This window comes from Phyllobates terribilis, unplaced genomic scaffold (assembly GCF_046119375.1).
Source record: "Phyllobates terribilis strain yellow unplaced genomic scaffold, ASM4611937v1 Scaffold_2__4_contigs__length_985480577, whole genome shotgun sequence".
Taxonomy (NCBI): domain Eukaryota; kingdom Metazoa; phylum Chordata; class Amphibia; order Anura; family Dendrobatidae; genus Phyllobates; species Phyllobates terribilis.
This window is the reverse complement of record NW_027362762.1, coordinates 682,301,914-682,325,118: the sequence shown is the minus strand read 5'-3', so window position 1 is coordinate 682,325,118 and position 23,205 is coordinate 682,301,914. Positions and strand designations below refer to the sequence as shown.

Below are 23,205 nucleotides of genomic sequence, written 5' to 3'. Positions count from 1 at the left end.
GTAAGGTTTTTAATATAGGCAGTATAGGTACCGTCCCAATTTAGGGTCACCTTGCCGCTGGTGGGACGGCTTGTATACTTTTTTTGATCAAAAATAGTTCACTAAGTACCCTATATTTATTATGCAACTTTGCTTTACATTTATATATAATGATGGTAGGGTATGAGATATATTTTTGTTCTCTTGCAAAGGGCATTGGAGTTCCTCCAAATTTTTGGCAGCCGTTGCTTCACTGCATAGGCGAACAGTATGGGAGACACACTTCCTAATAATGGGAACATTGTTTTCAAGAGGCCCTCCGACCTCTTCGTCTCTTGTAAGGGGCATTGGAGTTGCTCCAAATTTTTGACAGCCGTTGCTTCACTGCATAGGCAAACAGTATGGGAAACACACTTCCTAATAATGGGAACATTGTTTTCAGAAGGCCCTCCGACCTCTACGTCTCTTGCAAGGGGCATTGGAGTTCCTCCAAAATTTTGGCATCCGTTGCTTCACTGCATAGGCAAACAGTATGGGAGACACACTTCCTAATAATGGGAACATTGTTTTCAGGAGGCCCTCCGACCTCTGCGTCTCTTGCAAGGGGCATTGGAGTGCCTCCAAATTTTTGACAGCCATTGCAGTCAATGCATAGGCAAACATTATGGGAGACTCTTTCCTTTCTAATGGGAATATGTCGTTACTGAGACCCACCTCTATGTGTCTTTAAATTGTTAGTGGGGTTTTTCCTAAATTTTGGCAGCCGTTGGACTCACTGCATACCCTATAACTGTATAGCAGACCCTCTACTTTCTAATGGGAACATGTCATTACTGTGGTCCAGCTCTATGTGTCTTTAAATTGTTAGTAGGTTTTTTCCTAAATTTTGGCAGCCGTTGGACTCACTGCATACCCTATAACTGTATAGCAGACTCTCTCCTTTCTAATGGGAAAATGTCATTACTGTGGCCCAGCTCTATGTGTCTTTAAATGGTTAGTAGGGTTTTTCCTAAATTTTGTCAGCCGTTGCACTCACTGCATACCCTATAACTGTATAGCAGACCCTCTTCTTTCTAATGGGAGCATGTCGTACTCGTTACTGTGGCCAAACTCTATGTGTCTTTAAATTGTTAGTGGGGTTTGTACCAAATTTGGGCAGCCCTTACAGTCACAGCATGGGCATTACCACTATAGGAGACCCACTCCTTTACAATGGGAACATTTTTTTTACTGAGACCCTCCTCTATGTCTCTTCAAAGGGGTATTGGGTTGTGTCCAAATTTTTGGCAGCCCGTGCAGTCACTGCATAAGCAATAACAGTATAGGAGGCCCACTCGTTAATAATGGGAACAACAAAGTATCGCCGGCTGATGGCTCTCTAACAACAGTGAGGGCCAACTGCTGGCCCTTTAAGAATAGTAAGGCTGTAAAAATAGTGTTTGTGACTTTCACAATTCCTCCTTCAGAAATGAAACAGGATGGGTCTGATGATGTCTCACACACCACATGGCCAGATAAGGTTGTAAAATGTTAAAATGACATTTCCCAGTGAATGCATTTATCTTGGTTGAAAGCAATGCAAAAGTGCAAAAACGCATCTAAAACGCTAAGTGTGAACATAGCCCAAGGTGTGGAGGAGTATTTTTGGTTTTGGTTATTTATTTTGCCTTATATGCAAGTCATTACCCTGGAAAGGATGTTCCTTAACATATTTCCCAGGAAAATCCATTTTGGTTTAGTTTTTGTATGTTTTATTGTGAGTCCGTAAAAGTGGCGTAATACTCTGACAACGTTGTTGACAGCAGTGACCTGGGAGTCATAAATGCTTCCAGGGGTCTTCCCCATGTTGTTTCCATGTCATTTGAGCACTGTTCCCATCGATTTGGGCAATTTTTAGGCCTTCTGCAGGCCGCCGGGGGGAGCCGCCTGAAAAATGCTCGTTACTCGGACCGAGCACTCGAGCATTCCAATTTTCTGGACTCGAACAACGAGTACCAAAGCATTTTAGTGCTCGCTCATCACTAGTAAGCAGTAGATAAAGAGGTCTTAAAAACGACACAGGCACTAGCACTTCTTTGAAGTATAATACTTTTGTTAATAGTCTTATAACAACACTTTTCAAAGGGATTGCCCGTATTCCTGAGATATAAAAAAACAAGCACTCCATTATTGTAGAATTAGTTAATTTATTAAGCTTCAAGGAAACTAGCGCTTGTTTTTTTTTTAATACTGTTTTTTCCATTGCTTATATACAGTATGTCTGTATGACCGTCATATCTGGGTATGGTGATGGGTACTCATACTTGGTACCTTTATAATAGTCTATATTAGAGATACTATTTCACATTTGTATGGTTTTGTTGTTGAACAGTGTATGTAATTATTTTTTACTCACCTTCATTGATTCTCAAGTCAAAATCAATAGTTTCTCCAACTCCTCCAAAATTACCCACACCACACGAAAACATCCCAGAATCTTCCATTCTCAGTTGTATTATTTTTACGGTGAAACTTCCTGGCCTCTTTTCATCTACCTGCAGAATAATTCTTCCATAGTATGCAGCATCAATTGCCAGTGTGTTGTCTATAATATTCTGGCAGCCAAGTTTTCCTATTTTGCAAAGATATTTCCTTTGTGTGGCATATTCATCTCCGAATTCACAATGAAAGTTTGCTGCTCCCCTCAGTTGACCATAGACCAGTTTTGCCTCATTTGGAATGATTGAGTCTGTGAATTAATTGTTTAAAGTAGTTAAAGTACAAGATATTAATGCATAATTCCATTGATCAACGTAAAAAACTCTTTTGATATGTTCACACTGAGTTTTTGAGTTGTCTTTTGGAGTGGGTCACCCTGCCCGATATTAATGAGTTAACAATGTCCCTGATAACGTTTAAATAATAGACATATTGTCATCACTATATAAAAGAAAGGACAAGAGTAGAAGATCATGCAAACAATATAATCTGGTCTACAAATAATACGTTGTTTAACTCTATGTAAACCAAGAGCCAACTAAATAGCATTCACTATATACAGTACATCAAGTCAAATTACAAAATGAACAGTGTCTATATATATGATTTCCTTCAGGAGAAACATTTTGTAACCAATTCTCCCTAAGAATTCCGTTTAAAAGAAGATATAAATCTTTCCAGATTTTCCTTCTGACCTGAAGCCAGATTATTTTCTTTTTTCACATCCTCAATGGATAGAGCATATTAAAGGAGGATAAATTTTACACATGCAGTCCCTTCTCCATACTGTCCCCATAAGCTTACCCTCTCCATCAATGTGCCTCACATGCTGCCCCTCGCCACACTGCCCTCACAAACTACCCCTCTCCAAACTGCCCCCCACACTGCCCACTCTCCATACCATCCCCCACACTGCCCCACTCCATACTGTCCCTTACACGCTACCCCCTTTCCATACTGTCCCCACAGATACTGTACCCTCTCCATACTCTCCCCAATGAACTGCCCACTCTCCATAACATTACCATCACAATGCACCTCCATGCTGCTCTCTTTGACATTTCTCTCTTCTCTTGCACTCTTTCCTCCATACTGCCCTCCATAATGCCTGCTCAAACTAAATATCCCTCCCCCATCTATAACAATAGTTTTCTTTATCTATCTACAGTATTTAATATGCAACTGCAGTGCATCCCTCTGATAACATCATGTTCCAAGTGGGGTGATAGATGCTGCAGGAAAAGTGAGTGCAGCCCCAGCCTCCTGTGACATCCTGTTTGAGGCTCCCATCAAACAAAACATCACAGGAAGTTAAGTAGAAAAAACATATAGAGAGCAGTGTAGTGTATTTTGTAATTAGATAATTACAAAAGTGCTTAGGGTGTAAAAACAGATATTTAGAAAGGACGTGTTAGGTACTGGACCACTCTTTAAGGATTTGATGTAGACATTTCTGCATCGAAAATGTGTCTCTTTGCTGGAAAAATGCTGCATAAAAAACATGTATTTTAGCTATGCTCTTGCATGCATTTTGCATATGTTTTTTTCTCATTCATTTGAATGGATGAAAAATGCTGCAAAAACCCTAAAAGAATTTACATGCTGCAGACCTGAAACTGCTTCAAATCTGCAAGAAAAAAATAAGCAACGTCTGCATCAGTTTTCCAAAATCTCATTCACTTTTCTAGACAATAAAATGCTGGGGTTTTTTTGCAGAAAATAATCTAAAAAAAAGCTGGAAAAAACATGTTAAAAATGTGACATGTGAACAAATGTCCTAAAACTATAAACCAGGATCATAGACAATTATTGTCTAGAGGTCGTAGAAAGAATGAAAACATTGAGAGATTTATGTTTGCTTTTAAATTTAGTCTATTAGCAGCACAAAGACTGCAATACATACATACTGGCACCTGAAAAAATCAGATTCAGACCTTGCAGACAGAGCCAGATTTCATCCTGTCATATCATTTCGTAAGTGTGAGAGATGAACCAGTAAGGAGACATTATTAGATTCTTAGGGAGAATTGGTTACAAAACATTTCTCCTGTATGAAATCATGAATGAAGACACTGTTCATTTTGTAAGTTGATGTGTACCGATATTCAGTTTGCTCCTGTTTTACATAGTTAAATAATGTATTACTTGTAGAAAGGGATTATGTTGCTTATATGATCTTCTGCCCTTGTCATATCTTTCTTATAGGGAAGACAATTTGTCTAATGTTTAAGCATATCTGGGAGTATGTTAACTCTTTAATATAGGTCAGGTGATGCACCAGATTAACTGATCATGTGAAGGAATGTCATAATAACGATCCTTCATTGTTTGATATTTGCAAGTAATATTTACACCAAGAAATGGCGCGGTCCAACACACTGCGTTATTACAATGTGAATTGCAGATGATCTTTAGGACAGGGGCATTAAATGAAAGGAATGATCTTTTCACGTTCTTATAATGATGGATTAGTAAAATTCATTACAATTCATGTCACTTTTACAATGATATATTTTTGTCATTTTTTGTAACTATTTATTGTTTTAATGATTCATTATTAATTATTCGACACGGTAGCGAATTAAGGCGTCATCATGCAAGCGCCCAATAAGCCTTGAGAGAGCGCCTGAGGGTGTGAAACAATTGTTGTCCATTAGCTGCATACTTTCATCCCACAATATATCCTGAACTGAACTTTGCATCGAAATAAATGGGATTTAATGCATAAAGCAAGCATGTGTGAGTGCCGTGTATGGCGCTCTGTTTGGTTGAATTAGGCTGTGTAAATAAACGGATAGCCAAGTCAAGGTGGTGACATTGGCAGCTATGTCAACATGCAGAAAGTGGGGACAGCATTATTTTCAACTTACACTTCGTTACTTAATGCAGTGGTGTTTTTTGTTACTTTAACATAAGAGAAGTGTAAAGTTGCTATACGCATTAAAGTTGACCATCTAACAAGAATGCTATTACAGTGGGTGCAGGGGTTTCAGTCGCAGACTGGCATGGGAGCTTGGGGGGGGGAGGGGCAAAAGGTCTGTGTGCGCCATATGAGAAATGCTATTAGATTAAAGGCCTACAATAGTTGGGGACCCCATTGGAGATTTTGCATTCGCGTGTATTGAGCTTCAAATTCCACCACTGCCATCTAATGTGTATGAGGCCTCCCGACTCTGCCATGGCATATAATGTCGAGATAGGGCAGTTTGGCTGAATGCCCACTATGCGTTTTTCAAGCGTTTTTGATGTGGAATTTCCGCAGCGGAAACACTTTTAAAACGCTTGGTAATACGTGCCCCATGGTCCCCAATGAAAATCCTCATGTTCTGTCACATGCTGCGGAAATTTCCGCAGCGGATTTTCAGTGGGGAAAAATCCGCAGCATGTCCATTATTTGTGCGTTTCCGCATGCGGATTTGACTGCTCAATGCATTTGAAAAACGCAAGTCAAATCCGCATGTAAAAATGCTGCAAAAACGCTTAAAAAACGTGTGTAAAATCCGCAAGCGTTTTTACTGCCAAGGACATGCAGGAACGCTGCAGAAATTTTCTGCTTCTATTCTGCATCGTGGGCACATAGCCTTTGTATTCAAACACCTGATACTTTTGTTCTTTAGGCAGTTTAACTGATGCTAAATAAGTCTGGTCGCAGCTTACTCTGCTTTCCCCATAGGGCAGGGATTGGTATAACACTGGTGTAAGCAAAACCAGGGCCCAAGAGTTAAGGGGGCACATTTCCACCCCCAAAGCAGCAAGCAGCTTCTGTCACTGCCTTTGAAGTGGTATATTATGAACTATTGGACTGCAGAGGGCCCATATATTGATCTTGTACAGGTTCCCTCTTCTGTCTGTGTCTGCCTCTACCATAGGGAACATATGAACGCTCAGCTTAGCTTTTATATGTACGGTGGAATCAGGATGTAGCCAGAGCAATTTTCTGACAACTCTATGAAGTGTCTTGCCAGCCATATAAGTCTATGTTCACACATCTTGTTTTTTTATTTTCTGCGGCAAAACCTTATCTTTGCCAGGAGGTTTGCTGAGGATTTTTCTTGCTTTTTTTCTTTTTGTTTGGTGCGTTTTTTCAGCATGTTTCCAGCGTTTTTTTCCTTTGTCCTTTTGTCTCTTTTATGCATGTACATAAAGTTCAGTGAAAAAAAATCTCTTTCTAGTTTTGGCACAAAAAACGCTGAAAAATCTGACATCTGCGTTTTTTCAGCGCTTTTTTCACTACCAATGGGTGAAAAAACGCTGAAAGAAGTGACATGCTTTATTTTGCAAAAAACATGCCAAGCACAAAATCCTGAACAAAAAAAAACCCATGATGTGTGCATGAGATTTCTGGAATCTTATAGACTTTGCTGGTGTTGCAAAACGCAGCTGAAAATTTGCATAAAAAAGCATCAAAAAATACTGAAAAAAATAAGATGCGTGAACATAGCAATAGGCTATGTGCCCACGATGCAGAAATGCTCCGGATTTTTTCCTGATCATTTCTGCATCTCCCTGGCAAAAAAAACGCATGCGGATTTTACATGCGTTTTCCTGCCAGGGACATGCGGAAGTGAAGCGTTCTTCACATGCATTTTCGCATGCGGGTTGACAAGCGCTTTCCAAGCAATTTTAACATCACTTGGAAAGTGCTTGACAACTTGGTCACACTATATAAATCCATGCAAACGGCATGGATTTATATAGTGTGACCATAAAGAATGTTTAAAAATAAAAACATAAATCTATACTTACCTTCCTATGGCCCCCGCAGTCTTGCTTCGCTCCGTTCTCCCTTGCCGGCAGCTCGCGGTACACTGAAGGACCTGCCATCACATGACTATGACGTCAGCGCAGGTCCTTCTGTCCATCGCGAGCTGCCGGCAATGGAGGACGAGCACACCGGGGGCCATCAGAAGGTAAGTATAACATTTCTTTTTTATTTTATTCTTTTTTTTACAGGTTCTATGGTACCCGGGTCTGGAGGAGAGTCTCCTCTCCTCCACACCCGGGTACCATCCGCACATTGGAACGCGTGAAATGCGCATCTACATATGCAGTGATGCGTAATCTATGCGAAAACGCAGCGCTTCTGCAAAATAATTGGTAGTGCTGCGATTTTTTCCGCAATGATAACCCGCAGCGGAAATTTCCGCAGCATGTGCACGGTACATGCGGATTATCATTGGGGAACATGGCAGGCCTTCTACCAAGCGTTTTTTAAACGTTTCTGCAGTGTTTTTGCCGCTGCGGAAACGCTTAAAAAACGCATCGTGGGCACACAGCCTTACTCAGGAGTGATATTGGAGGAATTTTATAAGACAATTTGTGCATTCATCATGTGATAATTACCTTCAGTAATGATTAAAGTAAACACAGCTTTTAAACTATTTGCATCTGTACCCAAGCCAACAATGTAAGTGCCTTCATCAGTTTTTCTCAAGTCTGAAAATGTAACGACAACTGAGCCTTCTTTATTATTGTCTTCGATTATAACACGGTCTTCATAGTTCTTTAGTTTGTAGCCATTCGTAGACGCAATAGTATATGTACATTTTCCTTGTCTTCCTCCTTGTTGACAAAAGAACTTGCGGCTGTACTTATTGGCCTTGGTAATTATTGAGTATTCACACTTGATGGATACTAACCCTTCCAATTTTCCAGTCACATATTTTGGGCAGACAAATTTTTCAGACTCTGTATTGAAGAGAATATGTCAACATTTGGTTACATTTCATTACATTTAGAAGCCAGTAGAAGTTTATTTTAAAGGTTGTCAACTATTGCTATGTAATCCGAAAGCAGGATGAAATAGGGACAGAGACCCTGATTTCAGCGATGTATAACTTAGTTTACTGGGTTCAGCTGTTATGATAGAATCACATTATTCTCAGTAGCAAATCTAGCAGAGTTTAGTTGTTGAACTGTGCATAACCCACCCACTCCATTGATTGGCATGTTTCTAAGCTTCTAATCAGTGGTGGGGGTGTGGTAGGACTAGAAGGCATTAGGCAGCTAGTCCTGTCGTGATCATCCCCTGCCGATAAAACACTTATTGTATTGAAGCAGCAAAACACAGTCGAGTAAGTGATACATCACTGGAATCAGGGTCTTTGCTCCTATATCATGATGCTCTCGGATTACCCTTAAAGGAGTATTCTGTTTTAGGCCTCACTGACACACTTGAGGTTTTTTTGTAGGGGATCACAGCTGATTCTTTTTGTGAGGCAACACATTTCCCTGCCTGTTTTTAAGCAATGTTTTACCTCACAGAAATAATCAGCTGTGATCCCATGCTATAATGTCTGTATCCTCTGTTGCTTCCTCCTAGCCCAGGAGCTGTGGTATGATCAGACCGTGTTCCTGTACGGTCAGACAGACATTACACAGTACAGAGCAGGGACTCATTTATAAGATTATCTCAGCACATGGACATTTTATTTAAATACATTCAATGGTGGAACTTATTATTATTCCAAGATCTATTGATTAAAATGTACTTTGTTCATGAGTAAATAATGAATTTTACTTTGCATCATAAATTAAGGCCTAAGTTCCTGTTACAAGTTTGCATAAGAGGTAGGAAAGTACTTGAGCGCCATCTCTCCAGGAGTGTCTTGTCCTGTGTTCAGACTATGTGATCTCTAGTTATAACAACACAACCTAAGATACGGGTGATCCAAGGGTTAACGAAGAGATATATGCTAAAAATGTCTTAAAATTGTTAATTTTATTCGAACAATTTATTAAAAACAATTATTAAACATTAAATAGCAGGGACAGTCGTATCAACAAACCACTAGTCCAAAAATATTGTAGCTAAAGGCCATATCAGGTATTGGCCATATCACAGTACTATATAAGCTAAGATGCAATACGGCAGAGAAATATTTCAAATCAAATATTTAATCTTGATTTTAATAAACAAAGTTTTTAGCATATATCTCTTTGTTAACCCTTGGATCACCAGTATCTTGGGTTGTGTTGTTATATTTAGTCTGAAGTGGTATGCATCGGTTTTGATATTTGGACATGTGCTATTGTGATTAGGCATGATCGAACATTTCAATGTTCGGTTCGGAAAAGTTTGCCGAACAAATTATTATTCGCCAAATTTATTCACCCGAATGTTCGTCGAACATTTCCCAATCCCATAGGAGTCAATGGGGGGACCAAAATAATGCATATACAACACCTAGAAATGGGACCAAAAGCAGCCAAAACACAAAATTAGGTGTAGACACCAGAGAAGTGCCATCAATTGACCCAGAGTACAAGTACTATAATTATTATTAATGTGATAGAGACATTTATTTAGTTGCGCTTTACATGTCAAAAGGGGTCACAGACTGGTACAACAGGAGAGAGGACCCTGCCTGCGAGGGCGCACTGTCACAGACGTGGTTTGTGAAACCACTGTGCTACGGACCCCGGAAAGCCTTGAGGGGCTTGACCAAGCAAGCACCGGACTGTTCACTAGAGCCTCTGATGGTGAGCTTAGACTTGGCTCCTGATGAACGCCAGGTGCCACTCCAGGACAGACCAACGGACACGCAGCAGCTGGACCCAGTAGGACAGACTAGAAGGTGCAGCAGGCAGAGTCTGTATCAGAGTGCAGCAGGCAGAGTCTGTATCAGGAGTACAGCAGGCAGAGTCTGTATCAGGAGTACAGCAGGCAGAGTCTGTATCAGAGTGCAGCAGGCAGAGTCTGTATCAGGAGTGCAGCAGGCAGAGCCTGTATCAGGAGTGCAGTAGGCAGAGCCTGTATCAGGAGTGCAGCAGGCAGAGTCTGTATCAGGAGTGCAGCAGGCAGAGTCTGTATCAGGAGTGCAGCAGGCAGAGTCTGTATCAGAGTGCAGCAGGCAGAGTTTGCATCAGGAGTACAGCAGGCCGAGTCTGTATCAGAGTGCATCAGGCAGAGTGTGTATCACAATGCAGCAGGCAGAGTCTGTATCAGGAGTGCAGCAGACAGAGTCTGTATCAGGAGTGTAGCAGGCAGAGTCTGTATCAGGAGTACAGCAGGCAGAGTCTGTATCAGAGTGCATCAGGCAGAGTCTGTATCACAATGCAGCAGGCAGAGTCTGTATCAGGAGTGCAGCAGGCAGAGTCTGTATCACAATGCAGCAGGCAGAGTCTGTATCAGGAGTGCAGCAGGCAGAGTCTGTATCAGGAGTACAGCAGGCAGAGTATGTATCAGAGTGCATCAGGCAGAGTCTGTATCACAATGCAGCAGGCAGAGTCTGTATCAGGAGTGCAGCAGGCAGAGTCTGTATCAGGAGTGCAGCAGGCAGAGTCGGTATCAGAGTGTAGCAGGCAGAGTCTGTATCAGAGTGCAGCAGGCAGAGTCTGTATCAAAGTGCAGCAGGCAGAGTCGGTATCAGAGTGCAGCAGGTAGAGTCTGTATCAGAGTGCAGCAGGCAGAGTCTGTATCAGAGTGCAGCAGGCAGAGTCTGTATCAGAGTTCAGCAGGCAGAGTCTGTATCAGAGTTCAGCAGGCAGAGTCTGTATCAGAGTTCAGCAGGCAGAGTCTGTATCAGAATGCAGCAGGCAGAGTCTGTATCAGAGTTCAGCAGGCAGAGTCTGTATCAGAGTTCAGCAGGCAGAGTCTGTATCAGGAGTGCAGCAAGGACTGGTACGCAACTTTACACAACTTAGACTGCAGAACAGGAAGGTTCCACTACAGCCTACCCAATAGATGGAGACCCAATCAGTATTCCCCACATTTATAAAAATTAGTGCCAGACGCCAGCAAATTGGCATCAATTTCACTACTGTAGAAATAATGTAAATAAGACCAACACCTCTTCCAGTACAGCCAACCCAGGAGATGGAGACCTAACCATGAGTGTTCACATTGCCCTAAATGAGGGCCTAACGCCACCAAAGTGGCATCAATGTCATCAGACTACAAAAATAGGGCCTTAGACCACCATTTCAATGGCCAACAGATTGGAGATGGTGGAGTTCAACCTCTTAGCTTTGTCATGTGTAGGATGAAACAATCTTTTACGTGACCACAACAGCAGGATTGAGGGCTGGCTAAGGTGCTGAGAGAGGGTGGAGCATGGTGAACCAGAAAAACTGGTGGAGCGTGAGTGAGGAGAAGATGTTACGGTGGATTGAGAAACATGCGGTGTGCTCGGTGAAGCAAACACAGCAGGCGTGTCCGCTTCCATTACAGCTGACGGGCTGTCACTCAGTCTGACTGGAGCGGGTAAAGAACCGGAGTTTCTGCAATGGGAGACCTGCGTGACAATATTTGGCACGATAACAGAGGAGGAAGAAGAATCAGTGGTTGCGTTTGATGGGGCAGCTGATGGTTGTGGAGGTGCGCTGGTCCGCATTTCAGTGCGGTAAGATTCCCAGCGTAAAGAATGTTGTTTGAGCATGTGAACGTTCATACATGTAGTAGTCAAATTATTGCAGTTTTTACTGACTTTTTTATCACAAAATTTGCAGAAAACGTGAGTTGGCTCATCCTTTGCAGTGACAAAAAAGGCCCATGCTAGGCAACCCTTGCTGCCCCTGCAAGCTACAGACCCGTGACCGCTGCTGGCCACAGCCACGGTTGTGGCTAATGATGCAGTGCTCCTCATGCTTGTATCACTCCGTGTCTGCGCCATAGGGCGAAATGTAACCTCCTCGTCTTCCTCCTCGACGTCCTCAGATGAGCTACTCGGCTACGTGACTCTGGGTTCACACCAAGTAGGATCTTCAACCTCGTCATCATCCAATGTGTTATCCCATTCCTCTCCCTCAGAGTGACCCCTCTCCTCTTGTTGCCCTGACAGCACAGTTCAGTCCACATGAGTCTCTGGTATCTGAGTCTTATCGGGATCACCTCCCTCCCCTGCGGTTAACATCTGGTGATGAGGGTCAGGAACCTGCTCGGACCCTACTTCATCCTGCCCCAAATGCAAGCTAAAAGAATTTTGGGCATCGGTGCAGATGCTTTCCTCCCCTTGACTCTGTGACTGTTTGGAGTACACTTCTGATGCCCATGTTGTAGAATGGGTGAAGAGTTCTACAGACTCGCCCATCTGTGGTTAACTACAGTCAATTGGGCAGTTGGCCAGTTGTGACGTGGGGGGGGATGGGTAATTGGGGTGCCACCTCTGTGGACTGTACTGCATGTGATGTTGAGGTGGAGGAAGAAGAGGTGAGGGCACTGGAAGCAGAGCTTGCCATCCACTGGAGCACCTGCTCTTTCTGGGCCTTATCAAGAAGGCGTATCGCTGTGAGGCTGCCAAAGGAAGGGAGTGCAGTAGGCCGTCCACTAACATAAGTTGTCAGTTGTCTTTGGATAGGACCTGTTTGTGTTGGTTCACTAGTGCTTTCACTAACACTACCACGTACCCCACGCGCACCTTGAACACCAAGCCTATTCCCCCTTCCACCACGCCCTCTCTTTTTCTCACTCATGTTGGTCAGATACAGTGGTAGGAGCACGCAATTAACTAAAGAAAAATAGATTTTTTTTCTGTGCAATAGCTCAGCACACAACTGAATTTCAGCGATAGTAAATGGCAAGGTAAGATATGGCCTGCCATATAACGTTACTAACAGACAAAATAAATTTGTTAGTGTGCATGAGGCCGATAAAACCTACGAGATATTCTCCAAACAATTTCAAACTGAGATGTCCCCTGCTGTATTACTTTAGGAACAGAAGACATTTTTTTTTTAATGTGGATGAGGCCAGTATGACATAGAATATATATATATATATATATATATATATATATATATATATATATATATATATATATATATATATTTGGGTTCCTCTGCATATGCTCTGCATCCAGCTGACTTTGACCGCCACTGATGTAGTGGCTGGCTTATAGCACTGTATGACTTTTGGCATAGGAAAAAAAATTTTTGGAGACTGGGCATACTAAGAGAAGTTGTTTTTTTTTTACTGTGAAACCAGGACAAGTTCAACGCCACTAAAATAGGATCTGCCTTTTAGCAGACTGGATCAACTTTGCCACAGTAAAAAACCTTTGGTGGACTCTGCCTGCCAATTAAAAATATATATAGGTTTTAGTGATGAGCGAGCATACTCGCAAGTACTCGGTACTCGCCCGGGCATTTCAGTACTCGAGATGCTCGGAGCTTGCCAAGTACTTGGGAGATGCTCGGGCGGATGCTCGGGTCCCCTCCTTGCATGTTTGGAGCTCTTTAGAGCGCCAATCAACATGCAGGGATTGCCTGCTACTCACTGTAATGCCGCAGCCAGTGATTGGCTGGCCGCACAGCGTCATCAGGTCTATATCAGACCTGGCGCCGCTGTGCTCGTCAGTCTACTCCGCAATCAGACAGTGTAGGGAGAGGTGCTGCTGAGCTAGGGAGAGATTTGGTTGTGTATTAGGTAGTGTAGGGAGAAAAGAAGTATATTACACATATCCATCTCAACAAACAGTTCTTCTGAGGACTAATCATTCTGCAGAGATATCAGGCAGTCAGTGTATATAGGCAGACAGGCAGTGTATATAGCAGACTGCAGTGCATATAGCACAAGAGGCTCCATTCCAGTTCTGCCTTCTGCTGCTGTTAGATATTTCTAGACAAAGGCCCAGGTCTCAGGGGAAAGGAATAATTTTTTTAGATCTTAATCCTCATTATTTGTTCAAAAAGCAATCTGCGCCATTTGCTTGTTTGCACTGTAGAATACAGCCAGGTCCTTTCCATATTGCAGCGCTAAAAATCCAGATATTTAAAACTGTGGTTTGTCCGTCACACGGATCACATACTGTATAATTGTGCTGAAAATACTGCCATTTTTGGCCCCCATTCAAATTTTTTTTCAGTATGTCAGCAAAGTTTTTGGCACCGGTTTGCTGTTCAAAATAGTTACCTACAGGTCAGGTATTTAAAACTGTGGTTTCTCCGTCACACGTATCACATTAACATATAATTGCGCTGAAAATGTTGCCATTTTTGGCCTCCATTTACATTTTTTTCAGTGTGTCAGCAAAGTTTTTGACACCGGTTTTCTGTTCAAAAAAGTTACCTACAGGTCAGGTATTTAAAACTGTGGTTTCTCCATCACTCGGATTACATCTAACTTCACTCCAAATTCAGCCATTTGTAGTGAACGTGGAAGATATTGTCCTCCATTTAAGATGGGCAAGGCGCGTGGCAAGGGATGGGGAATTGAACGTGATGGTGATGGTGATGGTGCATGCAGAGGCCGAGGCCGTGGGCAAGCTGAAATTGAGCCACAACAAACACCCAAATCTTCTCGCCCGACCTTCCTGTCCCAATTCCTAGGGGACCGCAGCTCACCACTATTGAACCCAGAGCAGTGTCAAAAGGTTGTTGGTTGGATAGCGGATAATGCTTCCTGTAACTTAGCCACCACCACCACCAGTCTGGACCACATAACCCTCACCCTGATCCTCCTTCCTCCCACCATGCCGAGTGCCCGATGACAAATGATCCCACACTTGGACACTCTGAAGAGCTGTTCACTTTTACATTTATAGATTTGGACCTCTCGCCCGGTCCACTTGAAGCGGGGCAAGAGGAAATCGCATGTAGCGATGCCCAAATATTTGAGCAGCCATGGTCACACGAAGGTGACGGTGAGAAAGTGTCACAAGAGGTGGACGATGATGAGACACAATTGCCAGAAAGTCAGGAGGAGGACCAGGGTGCGGAAGTGGAAGACGAGGTGGTGGATGATATTGTAACTGACCCAAACTGGCAGGAGAACATGCAGAGCAAGGACAGCAGCACACAGGGAGAAGCAGAGCACTCCAACAGGCAGGAAGAAGCAGTGTGGTGGCTGCAGACAGAAGGCAGGCAACCATTCCCCGGAACACCAACACAAAGGAAGTTGCCAGTACAACTGTTAGGTCTTCCCGAGTCTGGTTGTTTTTTAAAGACTCTGCCGATAACCCCAAAATGTCCATTTGCAACACCTGCTACGCCAGCATCAGCAGGGGTGGCAAAATTAGCAGCCTGACCACCACCAGCATGATCAGGCACATGGCAGCAAGGCACCTGACTTTGTGGGCCGAACCCCAGGGTCCAGGAACAGTGTCTGCGGGTGGCACCATTGCTTCTTCCGCTGTTGTGCAGGCAAGCCAGTCCCCTGTCCATGGTGCATGCAAAGATGCCTCCTGCCCTGCACCTGTCATTGCACACTCTCAAGTAGATGCATCAGGAAGCATGTCCATGTCCTTGTCCCAGCGCAGCGTTCAGTTGTCCATACCCCAGTCCTTGGAACGCAAGAGAAAATATGCAGCCAACGCCCGACAGGAAACACTACTAAATTCTCACATTTCACGACCGCTTGCGCACGAAATGTTGTCTTTTAGGCTTGTGGAGACGGAAGCATTCCGCAACCTGATGGCGGCGGCTGTCCCTGGGTACTCAGTCCCCAGCCGCCACTATTTCTCCTGGTGTGCGGTCCCCGCATTACACAATCACGTGTCCCAAAACATTAGCCGTGCCCTCAACAACGCAGTTACCGGGAAAGTCCATCTAACCATGGACACATGGACAAGTGCTTGTGGGAAGGGACGGTACATCTTGCTGACGGCACACTGGATTAACATAGTGGAAGCCGGGACCCAGTCGGACCTTGGGACGGTATAAGTTCCCCCGACGCCAAGGATTGCGGGCTCTAGGTCAATCAGGATTGCCCCCACGGTCTACAGCTCCTGCACCTCATCCTTCTCAACCTCCTTTTTATGCCTTGGAGGTCCTGGCCTGCTCTGTCGCCAATGTTTTATCAGAGCGGGTTTTTAGTGCCGCTGGTGGAATTATAACTGATAAGCGCATCCGCCTGTCAACTGAAAATGCTGACAGGCTGACTCTTATAAAAATGAACAAGGGCTGGATTGGGCCAGACTTCTCAACACCACCGAATGATAGCAGCGTAACATAAACTCAAAACCAGTGTCTTTTTTTGGGAGGTGTATTCCCATGCACCTCTTCCCACTCACACATGGGTATACGCTTCCTGATTTTGGCTATTTGCTGTTGTCCTCCTCCTTCTCCTCATCCTCATCCTCCACCACCATATCACCAGGGTGAACGTGGTCCGTGATGCAACACCCACATAATTTTTTCAAAGAGTGTTTATGATGCCCGTAAAAAAAAAATGTATACACTATGTTCATGTATACCCCCCAGGGGTAAATGTTTGTCAGCCCATACACTTAGTGCATGTGCATTACAAGTATAGGAGGCTCCTTTCTAATGGGAACATTTTTTTTCAGGAGACCCTTCTCTACTTCTCTTCTAAGGGACATTGGAGTGCCTCCAAATTTTTGGCAACCCTTGCATTCACTGCATAGGCAAACACAATGGGAGACCTACTTCCTAATAATGGGAACATTGCTTTCAGGAGGCCCTTCTCTAAGTCTCTTCAAAGGGGTATTGGGGTGCGTCCAAATTTTGGGCAACCCTGCCACTCACTGCATACGCAATAACAGTATAGGAGATCCACTCTTTAGTAATAGGAACAATAAAAGATCTGATGACTCTCTAAGAATAGTCAGGGCCGACTGCTGGCCCTTTAAGAATAGTAAAGGCCGCCTGATGGCCCTATAAAAATAGGCTTTGTGACTTTCAGAGTCCCTCCTTCATAAATGAAACACGATGTGTCTGATGATATCTCACACACCACATGGCCAGATAAGGTTGTAAAATGTTAACATGACATTTCCCGGTGAATGCATTTGTCACGGTTGAAAGCAATGCAAAAGTGAAAAAAAGCATCAAGAACGCTATGTGTGAACATAGCCCAAGATGTGGAGGAGCATTTTTGTTTTTAGTTATTTATTTTGCTTTATATACAAGTCATTACCCTGGAAAGGATGTTCCTTAACATATTTCCCTGGAAAATCCATTTTGTTTTCATTTTGGTATGTTTTATTGTGAGTCCGTAAAAGTGGCATAATATCTCTGACAATGTTGTTGACAGAAGTGACCTGGGAGTCGGAAATGCTTCCAGGGGTCTTCCCCATGCTGTCCCCATGTCTTTTGAGCACTGTTCCCATCGATTTAGGCAATTTTTAGGCACTTTGCAGACTGCCGGGAGGAGCCGTCTGAAAAATGCTCGAGTTTCCCATAGACTTACACTAGGCTCGTTGCTCGGGTCGAGCACCCGAGTATTCCAATGTGCTCGACCCGAGCATCGAGCACCTGAGTATTTTAGTGCTCGCCCATCACCAATAGGTTTGACTGTGCGTACAAGCTAAATTTGACCGCCACTGACGTAGTAGCTGGCTTATAGCACTGTATAACTTTTGGCACAGGAAAAAATATTTTTTGGACTGGGCGTAGCAAGAGAAAAAAATTATTTTTTTTACTCTGAAACCACCTGAAGTTCAACTCCACTAAAATCTGACTGTAGCGTCAGCGTCCCTGCCTCCTGCTAGGCAGGGACGCTGTTCCCCTCACCTCTCCACTCCGTGCCCGGCGTCCTCCTCCCGCTCTGCTGGCAGCGCGCGCTGCTTCCCGGCCACTGTGCTTAGGGCGCGCGCGCTCCCCCTCTCTTAAAGGGGCTGCGCGCGCCGTCCTAAAGAGTCCCCGGCCAATGGCCGGAGGACCTCACCATATATAAGGCACCTCCTCCAAAATGGAGGTGCCCGAGCAATGTTGTTGCAAAGCCTTCACTCTGCTTCTGCCCTCAGGTCCCGTTGCCAGTTACCTGCCAGTCACCTGCCAGATTCCTGCCTGTTACCTGCCAGTCACCTGCCAGATTCCTGCCTGTTACCTGCCAGTCACCTGCCAGATTTCTGCTTGATACCTGCCTGATATCCGTTTACCTGCTTGCAAGCCTGCGGTCCGACGGTCTGCCTTCCGACACCTGTCAGTCTGTCTATGGACCAGCCTGCCCGCTCACCTGGGAGCGCTCATCTGCTACCTGCCTGCTAGCCTACCTGGAGGCTCTGCCGTCACTTGCCGTGACCACCTGCCTGTCCAGAGACTCTTGCCTGCTCACCTGGGAGCGCTCACCTGCTACCTGTCTGCTAGCCTACCTGGAGGCTCTGCCATCACTTGCCGTGACCACCTGCCTGTCCAGAGACTCTTGCCTGCTCACCTGGGAGCGCTCACCTGCTACCTGTCTGCTAGCCTACCTGGAGGCTCTGCCGTCACTTGCCGTGACCACCTGCCCATCCAGAGACTCTTGCCCGCTCACCTGGGAGCGCTCACCTGCTACCTGCCTGCTAGCCTACCTGGAGGCTTTGCCATCACTTGCCGTGACCACCTGCCTGTCCAAAGACTCTCGCCCGCTCACCTGGGAGCGCTCACCAGCCACCTGCCTGCTGTCCTTCTACCCAGAGACTGTCCCTGTCACTTGCCGTGAGTACCCGTCCTTCTACTCAGAGACTGCCCCTGTCACTTGCCGTGACTACCTGCCCTTCTACCCAGAGACTGTCCCTGTCACTTGCTGTGACTACCTGCCCTTCTACCAAGAGACTGTCCCTGTCACTTGCCGTGACTACCTGCCCGTCTTCCCTGGGAGCCACCCGCTTCCTTACAAGGACCGCCCCCTTGTACAGTTGCTCAGAGGTTCCGCCTCCCAGACCCGTTACAGTTTGCTCGGGCCATGGAACCCGGTGGCACCCAAGCTCCCTCGCTCTCGGACCTATGTCATGAACTGTCCCGTCAGAGGTCCCAACAGGAGTCCATCCTGAGTCATCTGCGGAATGTCAACTCTCGCCTGGACACTCTAACTGCTCCACCAGCAACCACCGCTAGTGTCTTGACTCGCAGCCCGGCAGCGCCGCTGCCCACCAGTACCATGGCATCCTGCCCCGGACCCCGGCTTTCTGCACCTCCTCGCTTCGGAGGCGACCCCGCTCAAGCTCGGGGCTTCATAAACCAGTGCACCCTGCACTTTGAACTCCTGTCCCACCAGTTTATCTCCGACCGGGCCAAAGTAGCCTTCATCATGTCCCATCTCACGGGGGAGGCACTGGCTTGACTAAATCCTCTATGGAAGAGAGGAGACCCCCTGGTGTCCAACCTGCCAGCCTTTCTCACGGCTTTCCGGAAAGTCTTCGACGAACCCGGACGGAAGACCTCATCCACATCATCTCTGCTACGCCTCCATCAAGGAAATCTCACCGTGGGCCAATATGCCATACGGTTCTGTACCCTTGCTTCAGAGCTGGCCTGGGATAACGACGCCCTGGTGTCTGTCTTTTGGGAGGGTCTGTCCGGCCGTATTAAAGATGAACTCGCCGGTCGGGACATACCTACCACTCTCGACGACTTAATAACTCTTGCCACCCGGATTGACATCCGGTTCCAGGAACGCGCCAAAGAGGTCACCCGTGAGAGGAGGTTTCCACATCTAGCCCCTACCTTTCAGAAACCTGTCACATCTCCCCTACTTCAAAGGCGCACTCACCCGAGTCTATGCAGGTCGACCAGACCAAGATGGTCAAAACCCGTCAAGAGTTACGCTGTGCCGAGGGGAGCTGCTTCTACTGTGGCAGTAAGGAGCACCGGATCCGTTCCTGCCTGGAGAGGTCGGGAAACGCCTGTGTCTAGGATCCCTCAGAGAGGTCATCCTAGACAAGAGTAAACCCTCTCCATCTTTGTTGCTGTCGGTCTCTATCATCTGCGGGGAGAACCGTTATTTTGAACTAGCCCAACTTGACTCTGGAGCTGCCGGAAATCTCATTTCTCAGTCTCTGGTAGAGAGATACCGCATTCCCACCAAACCTCTAGCTGTACCCTTATCTGTCGCTGCCGTGGATGGGGGCCTCTTACCACATCCCATCCAACTCATCACCGAATCCATAACCCTGCAGGTGGGAATGCTGCACTCTGAGAGCATCTTCTTTCATGTTCTGCCTGGACTCTCTCACGCCCTATTGCTGGGGCTACCTTGGCTTCAGAGACATGCACCCGTGCTTGATTGGCAGACCGGAGAAGTCCTTCGCTGGGGACAGGACTGTCATAAGACTTGTTTAGTTCCCGTCCTTCCTGTCCGTCCTTCTCCTACTCCAGCCAATCTACCTGGTCTTCCGGCTCCTTATTGTTCGTATGCGGACGTCTTTAATAAAAAGGAGGCAGAGACATTACCCCCTCATAGACCATACGACTGCCCAATCGACCTGATGCCCGGCGCTACTCCTCCCCGTGGGCGCATTTACCCTTTGTCCGCTGCTGAGACCCGATCCATGTCAGAATATATTGAGGAGAATCTGGCTCGGGGATTCATCCGGAAATCTACTTCCCCGGCGGGAGCAGGCTTCTTCTTCGTCAAAAAGAAGGATGGCTCACTCCGTCCCTGTATAGACTATAGAGGCCTTAACCAGATCACGGTGAAGAATAAATACCCCCTTCCGCTCATTCCGGAATTATTTGACCGTCTGAGAGGGCTAGAATCTTCACCAAGCTGGACCTCCGTGGGGCGTATAACCTGGTCCGTATCCGTCAGGGGGATGAATGGAAGACGGCATTCAACACCCGGGACGGCCACTATGAATATCTGGTAATGCCCTTCGGTCTCTGTAACGCTCCCGCCGTCTTTCAAGAGTTGGTCAATGACATCTTCCGGGACCTTCTCTACTCCTGCGTAGTGGTGTACCTGGACGACATCTTGGTCTTCTCTCCGGATCTCCCCACACACCGGAGGGATGTTCGTCAGGTTCTGCTCAGGCTCAGGCAGAACCACCTCTACGCTAAATATGAGAAGTGCCTCTTTGAGCAGACCTCGCTTCCGTTTTTGGGCTACATAATTTCTCAGACCGGCCAACGAATGGATCCTGAGAAACTGTCTGCCATCGAGAAGTGGCTTCGACCAGAGGGGTTGAAGGCTATTCAGCGGTTCCTGGGCTTCGCCAACTACTACCGCCTCTTCATACCGCACTTCTCTTCCCAGACTGCCCCAATCTCTGCGCTCACCCGTAAGGGCACTAATCCCAGAGAATGGCCGCCCGAAGCTGAGGAAGCCTTTCTTTCCTTAAAACAGGCTTTCTCTTCCGCCCCGGTGCTGCATCGCCCGGACGGCAACAAGCAATTCTTCCTGGAAGTTGACGCCTCCTCCTCTGGAGCCGGAGTGGTACTTACCCAAAAATCGTCTTCCGGGAGAATGGTAACTTGCGGCTTCTTCTCCAAACTCTTCTCCTCTTCCGAGCGCAACTATTCTATAGGAGACCGAGAATTATTGGCCATTAAGCTGGCATTGGAGGAGTGGCGTTACCTGCTCGAGGGGGCTCTTCACCTGGTAATAATTTACACGGACCACAAGAACTTGGCTTACCTCCAGAGTGCCCAGAGACTTAACCCGCGCCAAGCCCGGTGGTCCTTGTTTTTTGCTAGCTTTGATTTTGTTCTTCATTTTCGCCCGGCTGACAAAAACATCAAAGCTGACGCCTTGTCCCGATCCTTCCTGGTGTCTGATCTTGAGGAGGAACCTAAACACATCATCAATCCCGCCACAGTAATGCAGGTGGCCCCCGTGAGTCTAAATCGTCTCCCTCCCGGTAAGACGTTCGTAACGGTACCTGATCGGGAGAAGATCCTACACTGGGGTCACTCGTCTAAGCTTGCTGGCCATGACGGTCAGAAAAAGACCCTCCAGCTTATCTCCCGGCACTACTGGTGGCCTACCCTGCACAAGGACGTAATAGACTTTGTCTCTGCCTGTGTTTCCTGCGCCCGCAACAAGGTTCCGAGACACCTGCCAGCCGGTCGCCTCCTTCCTCTTCCAGTACCTGCTGCCCCCCGGCAGCATATAGCTATGGACTTCATAACAGATCTCCCTGTCTCTGCCGGTTGTACAGTCATTTGGGTGGTCGCTGACCGCTTTTCCAAAATGGCTCATTTCATTCCCCTGCCAGGCCTCCCGTCTGCACCCGAGCTGGCTAAAGACTTTATCCGCCACATCTTCCGTCTCCATGGCCTGCCCCTCCACATCGTGTCGGTTCGTGAGGTTCAGTTCACCTCACGCTTCTGGAGAGCCACATGTAAGCTGCTAGACGTCACCCTGGACTTCTCCTCCGCATACCACCCTCAGTCCAATGGTCAAGTGGAGCGGATCAATCAGATCCTGACCAGTTACCTCCGGCACTTCGTTAATGCCCACCATTCAGACTGGGTGGATCTCCTGCCATGGGCCGAATTCTCTTACAATAATCACGAGAGTGAATCTTCCTCCAGATCCCCGTTTTTTGTAGTCTTCGGTCAGCATCCTCGGATCCCATTTCCCGTCTCCACCTCGGTGGACAATCCGGCTGCGGAATCTCTCGTTAGCAAATTTTCCTCCATTTGGGAGAGTACCCGATCCGCGCTCCTTCAGTCGTCCGAGCGGATGAAAAAACACGCTGACAAAAAACGCCTGGATCCTCCACAATTCCGTCCTGGAGATAAAGTCTGGCTCTCGTCCAAGTATGTCCGCCTCAAGATTCCTTCCTACAAGTTAGGGCCTCGGTTCATCGGCCCACTAGAAGTTATCAAACAAATCAACCCAGTGGCCTATAAATTGAAACTCCCGGCCAACTTGCGGATCCCTAACTCCTTTCATGTATCTCTCCTCAAACCCGTGGTACTTAACTCTTTTTCCAAGTCTACAGGTACGCCTCCTGCTCCAGTTTCCGCTGAAAACGAGTTTGAGGTAGAGAACATTCTGGCCACCAAAAGGGTAAGAGGAAAAACCTTTTTTCTGGTAGATTGGAAGGGGTTTGGTCCTGAGGAGAGAACTTGGGAGTGTGACACCCCAGGGGTCTGGTTGTCACAGTGATAGAGATATTACGTCTGAGAGCAGGTGGGAGGTCC

At 46.2% G+C, this 23,205-nt stretch overlaps 1 protein-coding gene across 3 annotated transcripts in view; it reads right to left on the bottom strand.

Moving 5' to 3' along the window:
- Window positions 1-23,205, bottom strand: part of LOC141224337 (polymeric immunoglobulin receptor-like) — a 161,644-nt gene that overhangs the window by 44,248 nt on the left and 94,191 nt on the right. For all 3 annotated transcript variants that reach the window (XM_073666927.1, XM_073666932.1, XM_073666935.1), the window contains 2 exons: window positions 7,801-8,145; window positions 2,375-2,707 (listed from right to left, as the gene is read on the bottom strand). In XM_073666927.1, coding sequence (XP_073523028.1) covers window positions 2,375-2,707; window positions 7,801-8,145 — 678 coding nt within the window. The remainder of the gene's footprint in view (window positions 1-2,374; window positions 2,708-7,800; window positions 8,146-23,205) is intronic.